The following is a 14,748-nucleotide window of genomic DNA, read 5'->3' as shown; positions in this document are numbered from 1 at the left end:
TGGGAGTTGAAGTCCACCAGTCTTAAAGTTGCCAAGGTTGGAGACCCCAACCCTGGATAAAGAGCTAAAGTATGGAGAATTAACATGGCAGGAGAACTTCTAACAAATTCTAATGAAAGAGCCGCATCTTGTTTTAAGCTATGGTTTGTTAACTAAACTGCAATTGGCTGAATGCTCATATCCTGGTTAGGGTGACCAGGTATCCTTTGTTATAAAAGACGGTCTTTTCTTTCACAAAGCTGTTCTTTAGTTCGAGTTCTTTTTCAAAAATGAACTTTTGTCCCTTATTTTGCACATTTGATTTTTACGGTACAACGCACAACCTTTCACAATATAAATTTTGCATGGTAAAATTACACATTTTTTTACAATGCGCAACCTTTCACCTTCATGTGAAAAATATAGAAATTGTATCCTCTTTTTAAATAAATTTCCCTGCAGCGTTCAATTTGAAATATTTTTATTTGAATTCATCTTTCTTTAAAGTTTTTCTCTCTTTTTTAAAGATTTGTATTCAATTTCAAAGAATAAAAAAAAGTTAAAATACAAAAAGGATTTCTCACTCTGGAATTTTCCTTTGCCAACCCATTTGTAAACATTCACAATACACACACACACACACACACACTGCTCAAAAAAATAAAGGGAACAGAAACATTCTGTAAGACATCCTAGATCTGAAGGAATGAAATATTCTTATTAAATACAGTACATTGTGTTGTTTAGGTGTTCCCTTTATTTTTTTGAGCAGTATATATTTAATTCTTATAAACCTCTTTCAGATTTGCTCCTTTTTTTTCAAAATCAGTGCTTTATTTCCCCCACGACCACAAAAAAAAAAAAAGGCTCACCATATCCATACTAAACCAACAGCATAATTTTAACAAACGATAGCTTAAATAACACAAGGGACGAAGCGGGTTGGAGGGGATGCAATAGCTAATTTGCAGAACTGCCAAGCCAAAAATAAAGCCATTGCTGTTGTTTTGGGAATATTGCCAGGAAAAGAAAATCTAACCTATTGATTGCAACAATCATGTTTTGTAGCTAAAAATAAAGGGGGAGAAAAAAACCAGCCATCCACTATAGAAAAATATTGCATCGGAGAGTGCAAAAACAGTGCAAAAATGAATACTTGCTCAGGGCTTGGCAGCTGGGCTGGGTCTGCCCCCAGTGACAAGTGTGCATGCACTCTTGCTGTTTTGCACACTCAGACTGCCCATTCCCGTCCCACCCCCCACCCCCCATGCAGGAAAAGGCATCCCTGGAAATGTGTATGTGGGTCTGGCAGTTTCCCCACCTTTGCAAACTGCCCTGGGGCCTACCTTGCCATAGGGATTCCTGCAGTGGTGCAGAGCCTGGTTGCTAAGCAACCACGGCTAGCCCAGGCGAGGAGGAGGCAGGCAATGGAGGCCTGGCTTGGGTGGGGCAGGCTGCAATGATTGGGAGCGTGGGGGGAAGCCCCAGTTTCTGCCCCAAATCTTTGCTTTCAGGGGTGTGGACCTCAGTCTCCTCTCCAAGGCACAGGGGCTGGGGAGCATGGGAGTTGCAGTGCAAGGGGCATGGCTGCTTTAATGCCACTGCAGAGACCTGGCAGATCATTGGCAAAAAGTGGCCATGCAGGGAAATAAGCTGATGGAGAAGGATGTGGTGGGGTAATAATGATAATCTGGGAGTCTCTGTGCATGTGCAGAGAGGCTTTTCAGAGTGGAGCCCTCCAAGGCAGCACAGCATGCCCTGTTTTTGCAGGCCTCTTGCTTTTATTTTTATTTTTTCCTGGAAGTGCCAAAGGCTGTATTTTGAGCCCTTCTCTCTCTCTTTTTTTTTCCCGCCATGGAAAACAAGCCCTGCTCAGTTAGTTAAGGAACCTCCATGCAAAATGTGTTGGGGTTCCAGTTGTGGATGTGCAGAAGCGGAGAGGAGGACTGTCCTGCGTCTCTCAACATGTGGGGAGGTTTTTTTGCCCCCCTCATATTTTTGCTTTGAGACACAAATGACAGCAGTGTTTTTCAGCTTCAGCAGTTTTAAGACGGGTGGACTTCAACTCCCAGAATTCCCCAGCCAACATGGTCCGCTGGGGAATTCTGGGAGTTGAAGTCCACACACCTTAAAGCAAGTTGGCTGGGGAATTCTGGGAGTTGAAATCCGTACAATTAAATCATGCTGGCTAAGGAACTGTGGGAATTGAAATCCATACAATTAAATCATGCTGACTAGGGAATTATGGGAGTTGAAATCATGCTGACTGGGGAATTCTGGGAATTGAAATCCGTACAATTAAATCATGCTGACTAGGGAATTATGGGAGTTGAAATCATGCTGACTGGGGAATTCTGGGAATTGAAGTTCCCCCACCTTAGAGTGGCCAAGCTTTGAAACACTGAAAAATAAAGTAGAAGTGGGAAATTATTGTTGACTGATGGGTTTTGGTGTGATCCTCTTGGTAGATTTACATTAAATCATAACGGTGTCAGAATGCTAAATATTCAAACTTCCTCTCCTTGTCTCTTCTAGAGGATGAAATGCCAATAGAATCCTGTGTCGTTGCAAAGCGAGGATCTCATTTCTCCCCCTGGTTTGTACCCTAAGCTGCTGCTCATTTTATTATTTTTCCATGCTTTTACAAAATAGGCAAAAATGCACAAGGCTCAGAAACCAGGACAGTTGCCGGCTGAATCACAAAAAATAAAATCAAATAATATGCCATTTGTAAGTAAGAAAAGCTGGATTTTTGTTTGTTTGCTCTTAATACAGTCTCCATAAACAGTGAAGGTTTAAGAGTCACCTTGAACGGACATTCTCTGCCAAATTTGACATTCTCCTGCCTTACAAGACCAGAAAAAGCTGCCTCTGGCTGAAATCATCCCTTAGGGTTACTTCCCCCCGCCCCATGTTTTATTAAAGTGTTGTAGAATAAAATACAAATATAAACAGAACTTCAGCAAATTAAAAGAGAGAAAGAAAGGTGCAAAAAGAGAGATAAAAAGAATGAAAAAAATATACTGGCTTCTGATTTTTTTTCAGTGCAGTAGAATAAAAAAAGAATGAGACCCTAAACCTTTTGCTCTACATTTCTAAACATTTCAAGCCATTTAGATTCACTGAATCCTAGAGGTGGAAGGGATCTTGGAGGTCATCTAGTCCAACCCCTTCCCAAGGCATGAGATCTCATAGAAACCTGGTCAAATGGTTGTCTTGGCTATTTTTGAAAGCCACCAGTGATTTCTATAACAACAAAAAGGGAAGAACTTATCTAGTTTTGTTTGCAGTTGGACTTTTTCCTTATGAAACTTTGAATCTTAGCTTTTCATCTTAGCTTTTGAAGATTAGAAGGATTAACCCTGATCAGGTTCTCATATGTACACCTTCATCATGTCACGACAATCCAGTTGGTTATTCGATTACAGTTCAGGATCTCGTGCAAGGCCCAAAATAAATTATTATTTTAACTGGGTTCAGCAAGCTGGGAGGAAGAGATTTGACAGCCAATTGTCCAGAAAGGTCTAGAATTCTTCTGCTCTACATGGGGGTGGGGGTGGACTAGGAGATCTTCGAGGTCCCTTTCAACTCTGTTATTCTGCGTAACCTATCCCCTCCTTTGCTTGAAATACCTGCATGCAGAAATGTGATTTCTCTTTCACAAACAGGTGTTGGAAAAGGTTCCCTTAATGGGGAAGATTTGAAGGTCAGGGTTTCTGCTGTGGTGAAGTATGTCATAGGAGGCCAGGTTGTTGACATTACACACACAGGGAGTGGTTTTCTGTTGCTGAGAAAGCTTGGTTGTGTCTCACTCTTCCAGTGCCCTTCAGCCCCTTCCAGATCCTGGGTGCCTACTCAGGTCAGAACTGGCTTGGAGGGATCGGCAAGTCCCTTATTCCAAGTTTACTTCTCCATCAGAATACTTCTCTTCCTGCTGAAGACAGAGCAGGCATCTCATCCTACTTGCCTTCTGGAGGAAAGGAAAGCACAGACCGAGCAAGTGGTACCAACTCCTAGAAAAATTTCCACTTTCTCAATGGTAAGATGAGCTTGACCTAATAAGGCAAAGCAGGGCCAGAGGAAAATCAAACTTTAATGGGCTTTATTTCCTATAATTCCATTTCTTATGCACTCACAAGACTCAGGATGATGTACTGTGACCAATTTGGTTACCACGGTGTAAAAAAGATGTTGAGACTCTAGAAAGAGTGCAGAGAAGCGCAACAAAGATGATTAGGGGACTGGAGGCTAAAACGTACAAAGAATGGTTGCTGGAATTGGGAATGTCTAGTTTAATGAAAAGAAGGGGTGACATGATAGCAGGCTTCCAGTATTTGAAGGGCTGCCATGAACAAGAGTGGGTCAAATTATTCTCCAAAGCACCTGAAGGCTGGACAAGAAGCAATGGATGGAAATTAATCAAGGAGAGAAGCAACCTTAAGAGCTAAGGAGAAATTTCCTGGCAGAACAATTAATCAGTGAATTAGACCTCCAGAAGTTGTGAGTGCTCCATTGTTGGAAATTTTCAAAATATTTCTGGACAACCACTTGAATGGAATGGTACAAGTTCTCCTGCCATGAACAAAGGGTTGGACTAGACCTTCCGAGTCCCAGAAGCTCCAAAATTTGGCCACCCAAATCATAAACTAGGAGTCCTTCAGGGGGGATTGGTCCCTTCACTGAAAAAAGAGTGAGAAGGTTTTTTTAAAAAAATCCTCCTGTTTTCATTGCCTTATTTTATGTCTGCTGGTTTTTCTCCCTGTTTGCTACAGAGCTTGTGTTCGTCGTAGAACTGGGATCCGGTTGCCTTAATTGACCCACGGGAGCGATGGATTTCTCCAAACTTCCCAAGATCGGGGATGCGGAAAAGGAGAACGAATTGGGGTTTGTCCATGGTGTTTCCGGGCCTGGTAGGTTGGCTGAGAAATGAAGACGCTAAAGCAGGGGTCTCCAACCTTGGTCCCTTTAAGACTTGTGGACTTCAACTCCCAGAGTCCCTCAGCCAGCAAAGCTGGCTGAGGAACTCTGGGAATTGAAGTCCACAAGTCTTAAAGGGACCAAGGTTGGAGACCCCTGCACTAAAGTACCCCTTTTAACCATCTGCAGTGGAAAAATGGTGAATGAGGATGAGGAATGAGTAGGACTAGAGGTGACATGATACCTGTTTTCCAGTACTTGAGGGGCTGTCACTGAGAAACGAGGTTGACCAGTTATGAAAAGCACCTGAGGGCAGGACCAGACGCAGTGGAAGGAAACAACTCTCTCAACTTGGCTATTTTCTTGCAGATGTTTCATGACCCAACTAGGTAACGTCATCACTGCTAGAAGGGAGTGTGGTTGGAGGAGTAGGACTGTGGGGTCCTTGATGTTTTCTGAGCGTGGTGGTTTTCTTGCAGACCAGGGTAAGTAACATCATCAGTTAGGATAGTCAGTTACGTTATCTAGTTTGGGGAATGAAACCTCTGCAAGAAAGCCGTCCATTTCAGAGAGCACCAAAGACTCCTCATTTCAACACTGAGCTACAAATATTCTGTGTTATGGGATGAAAAATGATCAAGGAGAGATCCAACATGGAATGAAAGAGAAATTTCCTGACAGGACAATTAACCCTTGAAATGTCTTCCATCCAGAAGTTGTGCCTCACTGGACGTTTTTATGAAGAAGTTGGACAGAATGCAATAAGGTCTCCTACTTGAGCAGTGGGTTGGACTAGAACAGGGGTCTCCAACCTTGGCAACTTCAAGACTTGTGGACTTCAACTCCCTGAATACCTCAGCCAGCAAAGCTGGCTGAGGAATTCTGGGAGTTGAAGTCCACAAGTCTTAAAGTTGTCATGGTTGGAGACCCCTGGACTAGAAGACCTCTGAGGTCCCTTCCACCCCTGTGAGTCTGTGTTTGATGTTCTCGTTTTTTATTACCTGCTTATTTCATTTCTTATCCTGCCCTTCAACGCTGCAGCAGGGTCTCAAGAGTTAAACTGACCTTAAATTACATTCTCATAAAAATTGCCATGTGGCTGTTTCATCCAACCTCTGGCATGTTATAACATCCTATCAGCTAGCTGGATTTTTCTCAAAGGTTTTCCTAATCCAGGACAGATATATTACATTTTTCTCCCCTGCAGGGATTAGAAATCTTTTGAGCTAGTTTCACATTCTTTTTTGGTAGAAAACCCATTGGGATTACATAGAATATATAGTAAGGGAAAAGGGGACGCGGTGGCTTAGTGGCTAAGATGCTGAGCTTGTCGATTGAAAGGTCAGCAGTTCGAATCCCTAGTGCTGCCGTGTAACGGGGTGAGCTCCCGTTCCTTGTCCCAGCTTCTCCCAACCTAGCAGTTCAAATGCACGTTAAAAAATGCAAGTAAAAAAATAGGGACCACCTTTGGTGGGAAGGTAACAGCGTTCCGTGCGCCTTTGGCATTGAGTCATGCTGGCCACATGACTATGGAGACATCTTCGGACAGCACTGGCTCTTTGGTTTTGAAACGGAGATGAGCACTGCCCCCTAGCGTCGGGAACGACTAGCACGTATGTGCAAGGGGAACCTTTTTTTTTTTTTAAATTTACATTTATACCCCGCCCTTCTCCGAAGACTCAGGGCGGCTTACAGTGTATAAGGCAATAGTCTCATTCTATTTGTATATTTACAAAGTCAACTTATTGTTCCCCCAACAATCTGGGTCCTCATTTTACCTACCTTATAAAGGATGGAAGGCTGAGTCAACCTTGGGCCGGGCTCGAACCTGCAGTAATTGCAGGCTGCTGTGTTCTAATAACAGGCTTCTTACCAGCCTGAGCTATCACGGCCCTTTACCTTTATATTAAGGGAAAAGGGATTTTTGGAGACCCAGCACTAAATCATAATCTATTGATTAAAGGCAGCTGCCTAGATGTTACCTAAACACATGAAGCCATAAGTAATGACTCACAAACCACGATGGGTGGATTATGCAACACATTAACTAACCCGGTTTGTTCCTGCTAAGGCTCAAAGCCATCCTGATTCCATTCTTCACACCTTCTGTGTGAAGGGTATTTCATATTTTAAAGTAGCAACTGTTCAGAGTTAAAATGTTATTGGAATAAGTGACTTATGACACACAATTGCAGCCATTCCCCTCAGTCATGTGATCAAAGTGCGGTCACTTGGCAACCAGCATCTATTTTCGCGGGTTACACCATCCTAGGGTCACATGATCGTCCTCTGGGACAGGGGTCTCCAACCTTGGCAACTTTGAAGACTTGTGGACTTCAACTCCCAGAATTCCTCAGCCAGCAAAGTTTCTTAAAAGTTGCCAGGGTTGGAGACCCGTGCTCTGGGACCTTCCTAGCCATCCTCCAAGAAGCAAACTCAATGGGGCAAGCTGGTTTCATTTCAGGACCACATTTCCCGTTGCTAAGCAAGGCGGTTATTAAGTGAGCCGTGCCTGATTTTACAACTGTTTTTTTGGCCACAATTGTTACACGGATCACTTCAGCTGTTAAGTGGATTCAGTGCAGTGATTCACTGCGCGATTGCGGCCAAAAACAAAAACAAAAAATGTTGTAAAATCAGGCACGACTTACTTAACAGCCGCCTTGCTTAGCAACAGAAATTTGGGTCCCAGTTGTGGTCCTAAGTAGAGGACAATTTACTGCAGTCAGCTGGTGTGCTTCAGGAAAACCAGGGCACCGGGCAGGAACTGTTTCTAATACCCGGTCAAGGGCCTGGTACAAATTTATGCTTCTGAAGAAAGCTAGCTATTCCACCCGCTCACCCATCGTCTCTCTCATCTATCATGTCAGACAGATAGATAAAATACACAGATAGATAGCTGTGGCTCAGACTGCTAATGCAGTCTGTTATTAACAGCAGCTGCCTGCAATTACTGCAGGTTCTAGTCCCACCAGGTCCAAGGTTGACTCAGCCTTCCATCCTTTATAAGGTAGGTAAAATGAGGACCCAGATTGTTGGGGGGGCAATACAAGTTGACTTTGTATATAAATATACAAATAGGATGAAGACTATTGCTAACATAGTGTAAGCCGCCCTGAGTCTTCAGAGAAGGGCGGGATATAAATGCAAATTTAAAAAAAAGTAAATTATGGATCGATAGACAGACAGACAGACAATCTGTCCATCCATCTACCCATCATTTACTTCATCTGTCTATTTATCTATGTATTTTATCTATCTAAACCTAGGGCTGGAAGGGGACCCAGAGGTTTTCTAGTCCAACCCCCTGCTCACACAGGAGATCCTATACCATTTCAGATAAGTGGCTGTCCAGTCTCGTCTTAAAAGCTTCCAATGATGGAGCACCCACAACTTCTGGTGGCGAGCTGTTCCACTGGTTTATTGTCCTCACTGTAAGGAAGTTTCTCCTCAGTTCAAGGTTGCTTCTCTCCTTGATGAGTTTCCATCCGTTGTTTCTTCTCCTGCCTTCTGGTGCTTTGGAGAATAAGTTGACCCCCTCTTCTTTGGGGCAGCCCCACAAATACTGGAAGACTGCTATCATGTCCCTCCCAGTCCTTCTTTTCTCTAGAGTAGCCAAACCCAAATCCTGCAACAGTTCTTCAAATGTTTTACTTTCCAGGCCTTTAACAATCTTGGTTGCTCTTCTTTCCACTTTTTCTAACGTCTCAACATCTCTGATGCAAGCAGCAAGCAGATGCAGGCAGAAGTCAATTTTGTGTGTCATTTTGCATTATTATTAGGCTGCTTCCTTCCCACATCTTTTACTAGTATTTCTAAACGGCAAAGAGTGCAAATTTAATGTAGAGACTGGGTAAGAATTGGCTACCAAAGACTTAAAACTTTTCTTAATTTGTATTTCTTTAAAATAAAAGAACAGAGGCTCCTGAGTGCCACCTAGTGGCCTTCGAGTCTTCCCTGTCTGTTTGGATGCTGGGTTGCCCACCCTCCGTTTATTTACAAAGATCAAATCTAAAATCCAAAAAAAAACCACCCCACTATATATAAGAATACTATATTAGAGGTTTTTGGAGAAATTAAGATGAGATATAAATCTAGCGGACAGTCCAGGGGGATAAACAGAGATTCCATACAAGAAGGATAATGCTATGTCTGAGAATAGTTGAGATTCTTTACGTAGTTTTTGTTTTAAAAGACAATTAAGGATGTCGCTATGCTCCTTGGACCTTTAAACTGTTTAAAATAAAATCTTGGGCACAACTTCTCAAGCATAGTTGGGATAGTTCGTATTTTTAAGAGCAACTGCTAATTTATTGCTGGGCTTTGGATGTTGGTTGGAAGTCTGAACATGGAGGCTGAAATGTAGATAATCCCCACTTAGATGTTGGCTAAGGTCTGTCTTTCTCAACCTTGGCCACTTGAAGATGAGTTTCAGCAGGTTCTGACCAGTTCTGGAGAACCAGTAGCGGAAATTTTGAGTAGTTCGGAGAACTGGTAGTAAAAATTCTGACTGGCCCCGCCCACATCTATTCTCTGCCTCCCAAGCCCCAGCTGATCGGGAGGAAATGGGGATTTTGCAGTAACCTTCCCCTGGAGTGGGGTGGAAATGGAGATTTTACGGTATCCTTCCCCTGCCGCACCCACCAAGCCACGCCCACCAAGCCATGCTCACAGAACCGGCAGTAAAAAAAATTTGAAACCCACCACTGAGTTGAAGTCCACCCATCTTCAAGTGGCCAAGGTTAGAAACACTGGTAAGATTATCCTGTCTCCAATAGACTATTTTCTCTTCTGCAGCTTATTTGAGTATCTTATTTTCTCCGCTAAAAATACCCATTTTTAAAAAATTTCCCAACAGTCGTGATTGCCTGCAAGATGGCCGGCGCAGCGATGTACGAGCTGGTCCGTGTTGGCCACTTTGAATTGGTGGGTGAGATAATCCGGCTGGACGGAGACCTGGCCACCATCCAAGTGTACGAGGAGACCTGTATCCTTCTGGGGAAGTCTTGTTGTCCAAGTTTGCTAACTCGTCATTTCCGGGTCTCCCCTTCTTGTAGAAGGTAGAGTTGTAAGTGCTCGTAAATTAGAATAGAATAACAGAGTTGGAGGTCGTCTAGCCCAACCCCCTGTTTAGGCAGGAAACCCTATAGCATTTCAGACAAATGGTTATTCAATCTCCTCTTAAAAACTTCCAGTGTTGGAGCATTATGCATTCTGGAGGCAAGTTGTTCCACTGATTAATTGTTCTAACTGTCAGGAAATTTCTCCTTAGTTCCATCCCTGGAAGTTTTCATTTGTTACATGCCCCAGAGCGAGATTGAAATCCTCTTTTTAAAAGAGAGTTTTATTAACATTTATTACAAAGATAAAATACAAAGAGAAGCAGAAGTCAAGAAAGATGGAGGATAACAAAAGGTAAAGATGCAAAGATTAAAAAAACAACAACGAAGTCCTGATTTTTTTTCCCCAGTAGAAGACAGGGAAAATTGCAACCTTTTGGCTTTAAATTTCTAGTAAATTCAAACCATTTCTCTAACAGCTAAGTCAATTTAATTGTCAAAACCTCAAGAAAGACAGAAACCCTCATGCATCTCGGCTTTCTGCTCTTGCTTGACAAGACAATCTCTGTAGACAGGGTTTAAGCCAGGATTAAGCCAGGATGTGGCCTTCTCCTCCCCAAAATGTCTTGTTTCCCTACCAGAGACTCTACCATCCTTCTCCCTTTTTCCTCTGCTGTGCACCCCTCTTTTTCCTGAGCCTTCCCTGTAGCGGGGGTCTGTGTGGGGGACCCCGTGCTGCGAACGGGGAAGCCGCTCTCCGTGGTCCTGGGGCCTGGGATCATGGGCTCCATCTTTGACGGGATCCAGCGTCCTCTGAAGGACATCACCGAGCTTACCAAGAGCATCTACATTCCCCGGGGGATCAACATCTCCGCTTTATCCCGAGACCTGAAGTGGGACTTTAAGCCGAGTTCCAACATCCGGGTAAGAGATGAATAACCACGCAGGGAAGAGGTGCTGTGGCTCCAGCCCCTACCCGGGCCTGGCCCCCTGCCAGAAAATGACTCAGAGAATTATTATTTTATTTATTTTTATTTATTTATTTATTTTATTTTATTCGATTTTTATACCGCCCTTCTCCCGAAGGACTCAGGGCGGTGTACAGCCAAATAAAAATCCACAATATACACATTAAAACAAGATTAAAACAAAACATATTACAAGATGGCCAAAATTTAAAACAATTTAAAACCTTAAAACATAAATAGCCCCAATTAAAATTTAATAAAACTTTTAAGCCAGTCCCGCTTGAATAAATAGGTGCGTTTTCAGCTCACAGCGAAAAGTCCAAAGATCAGGCACTTGATGTAAACCAGGGGGAAGTTCATTCCAAAGCGTAGGAGCTCCAACAGAGAAGGCCCTGCCCCTGGGGGCCGCCAGCCGACATTGTTTGTCGGATGGCACCCTGAGAAGGCCCTCTCTGTGTGAATGAGGGGGAAGGGCCGTCGGGGCTCCCCTCTGCAGGGCTGGCCTCTCTGGCTCAGCTCTAGGAGTCAGAGGCAGGCCAGGTGGAGGAGGTGATGAGGCCTCTGTCTCCTGTATCTCCCCCCGCCCAGGCAACGCTTCCAGACCCAGCTGTGGACAATCAGCCCTGGTTAGATCCCAGGTTTCGTAGACAAGAGAGGCGGGAACAACAAAAGAAGGGGTGGGGCAGGCCTAGAGAGTGCTGAGTCACGGAGCCACACCCCATAGGGTATAAAAGCAGGAGGGGCTGCTCTACTACTTCGTGACGGACAAAACAAACTGACTGGAGAAAACTTAAGCTGAACTATTTGACTGAGCATTTGGCCTGGATTGCTGTTTGTTCCTGGTTTCCTGGTTGCTCCGGTAACGAGCTTCTGTGACGCCGGCATCAGGGAAGATAAAGAAAACCTTGGCAGACGTTCGCTGGTCTGCTGCCAGAGCTGATAGCTGCCGTGGACTAAATTCCTGGCTAATTGAGCCAGTTCACATGTCTCCCAGACTGAGGGGGTGGGGAACAGAACAAGGGGCATTTGGGATCCTCCATCCATGTTGGCTTCAGATCTATTTCAGGGAAAGCAAACCACTCAAGCCAGACCATACAGGTTCTTGACTTACAACAGTTAGTTTAGTGAAGTTAGTTCAAAGTTAGTTAGATTAGTGACGTTAGTGGCACTGAAAAAAACACTATAGTCCTTCCTGTTGAAGACTACTTCAGCTTCAATTGCAACAATACACAATAGATTTAAGCTTAATGTGAACCGCTCCAATCTTGACTGCAGAAAATATGACTTCAGTAACAGAGTTGTTAATGCCTGGAATGCACTACCTGATTCTGTGGTCTCTTCCCAAAATCCCCAAAGCTTCAACCAAAGACTATCTACTATTGACCTCACCCCATTCCTAAGAGGTCTGTAAGGGGCGTGCATAAGAGCACCAGCGTGCCTACCGTTCCTGTCCTAATTGTATACAATTTGATTTGATTGTATACAATTTCATATAGTTATTACATACTTATGGTTATATATATGCTTATATATCGTATAGTTATTTCATGCTTATGCTTATATATAATGTGACAAATAAATAAATAAAAGGATCATTTTTCACAGTTAACAATTGCTGCAGCATCCCCATGGTCAAAATTCAGATACTTGACACGTATTTATGACAGTTTGCAGTGTCCCGGGGTCACGTGATCCCCTTTCGCGACCTTCCGACAAGCATAGACAATGGGGAAGCCAGGTTCACTTAACAACCGTGTTACTACAGTGATTCACTTAACAACTGTGGCAAGAAAGGTCGTAAAATGGGGCGAAATCACCTAACAACAGGAATTTGGGGCTAAATTGTGGTCGTAAGTCAAGGACCTGCTGTCACTGGCTTCTTAGAACCTGGGAAAAAGGGATGGAAATTTGCAAAAAAAAAAAAAAATCACAGATGGAGAAGTACTTTCATTCGTAGAAAAATGGTTAGCCGCTTCTCCAGAACAGGGGTCTCCAACCTTGGCTCTTTTAAGATTTGTGGACCTCAACTCCCAGAGTCCCTCAGCCTGCAAAGCTGGCTGAGGAACTCTGAGAGTTGAAGTCCACAAGTCTTAAACTTGCCAAGGTTGGAGACCCCTGTTCCAGACTGTCAAAAGTGTTTAAAGCAGCGTTCCTTTTCTTTGTAGGTTGGGAGCCATTTAACTGGAGGGGACATTTATGGGATGGTGCATGAAAATTCCCTCATCAAGCATCTGATCATGGTGCCACCCAGAAGCCGTGGCACCGTCACCCACGTTGCCCCAGCTGGGAACTACGACATTTCGGTAAGTGGCGTCTCTGCGGAGTGATGGCTCAGCCCCAGATGGAGAGAACAGGATGAGAACAGATTAACAAGAGTTGGAAGGGACCTTGTAGGTCATCTACTCCAACCCTGCACCCAAGTAGGAGAACCTACGCCATTTCTGACAGGTGGCAGTCCAGTCTCCTCTTGAAAGTTTCCAGTGATCTCCAGGAAGGGGATCTGAATTGCCAGCAAACAGGGCCCCTGATAGGATCGCTTTATGCTGCCCTGATCAGAGCACACTTGGAATACTGTCTCCGGTTCTGGTCACCATGATACAAAACAGATACGGAGACTCTAGAAAATGTGCAAAGAAGAGTAAAAAAAGTTAATTAGGGGGCTGGAGGCTAAAACATATGAGGAACGGTTGCGGGAATTGTGTTTATCTAGTTTAATGAAAACAAGGACTGGGGGGACATGGTAGCGGTCTTCCAGTATTTGAGGGCCTGCCACAGGGAAAAGGAGGGGCAGTGGTAGGTTGCCCCCAGTTCGGACCGGTTTGCAAGAACCGGTAGTAAAACCAGCGGGAGGCTCTGCCCACTGACCAGGACGTCATCAGGAAATTTCTGCGCATGTGCAGAAGTGCACAAGCGTGAGCGAAGCAAGCACGTGTGCTGTCCAGTTGCAAACCAGTAGTAAAGATAAGTAGAACCCACCCGTGGTGGGCGGGGCGGAGGGTCAAAGTATTCTCTAGAGCAGTGGTTCTCAACCTTTATAGTGCTGCGACCCCTTTAATACAATTTCCCATGATGTGGCGACCCCAACCGTAAAATTATTTTCGTTTTGAATTTATTGCGCCTGAAGCCGTATTGGCTAGCGATCCGAACTGCTTGCGATTGCCTTGAGGACGGAGGCATTAAAGCGGAGACTCCTCCCCTATTAAGTTTATCGCGCCTGAAGCCAGATTAGGCTAGCGATTGGGAGTGATTGCAGCTGGCTTGAGAGGGAGACATCAGAGCAAAGATTTCTCTCTTTTTTAATTCATCCGCCTGAAGCTGAATTCGGCTAGCGATTTGAAGAGCCTGCAGCTGGCTTGTGGAGTCAACCATTGGAGCGCGATTCTTCGACTCGCAAATATACTTCCCATATTTCCGATGGTCTTAGGTGACCCCTGGCAAATCGTCATTCGACCCCCAACGGGGTCCCGACCCACAGGTTGAGAACCACTGCCTTAAGAGCACCAGAAAGTAAGACTAGAAACAATGGATGGAAGGATATTAAGGAGAGATTCAACCTGGAAATGAGAAATTTTCTGACAGGGAGAACAATCCACCAGTGGAACAGAAGTTGCCTTCAAAAGTTGTGGGCTCTCCATCACTGGAGTTTTTTAAGAAGAGACTGGACAGCCACTTGTCTGGAATGTATAAGGTGTCCTGCTTGAGCAAGGGGTTGGAGTAGAAGACCTCCAAGGTCCCTTCCAACTGTATGATTCTATGTTCTATAAATTGATTTCACCCATCCACCTGGGAGAATGCTATCTCAAGACTCTGAAAATAGGTGGACT

At 44.2% G+C, this 14,748-nt stretch overlaps 1 protein-coding gene across 1 annotated transcript in view; it reads left to right on the top strand.

The window, feature by feature from the left end:
• Positions 1-2,513: 2,513 nt before the first annotated feature.
• LOC131186534 (V-type proton ATPase catalytic subunit A-like) overlaps positions 2,514-14,748 on the top strand; it is a 34,694-nt gene continuing 22,459 nt past the window's right edge. The window contains exons 1-6 of the mRNA XM_058160215.1: positions 2,514-2,575; positions 3,800-4,018; positions 4,752-4,889; positions 9,755-9,883; positions 10,666-10,880; positions 13,090-13,227. Coding sequence (XP_058016198.1) covers positions 4,808-4,889; positions 9,755-9,883; positions 10,666-10,880; positions 13,090-13,227 — 564 coding nt within the window. The 5' untranslated portion in view covers positions 2,514-2,575; positions 3,800-4,018; positions 4,752-4,807. The remainder of the gene's footprint in view (positions 2,576-3,799; positions 4,019-4,751; positions 4,890-9,754; positions 9,884-10,665; positions 10,881-13,089; positions 13,228-14,748) is intronic.

Source organism: Ahaetulla prasina, chromosome 17, assembly GCF_028640845.1.
Source record: "Ahaetulla prasina isolate Xishuangbanna chromosome 17, ASM2864084v1, whole genome shotgun sequence".
In the NCBI taxonomy this organism is placed as follows: Eukaryota; Metazoa; Chordata; class Lepidosauria; order Squamata; family Colubridae; genus Ahaetulla; species Ahaetulla prasina.
This window is presented reverse-complemented; position numbering and strand designations above follow the sequence as displayed.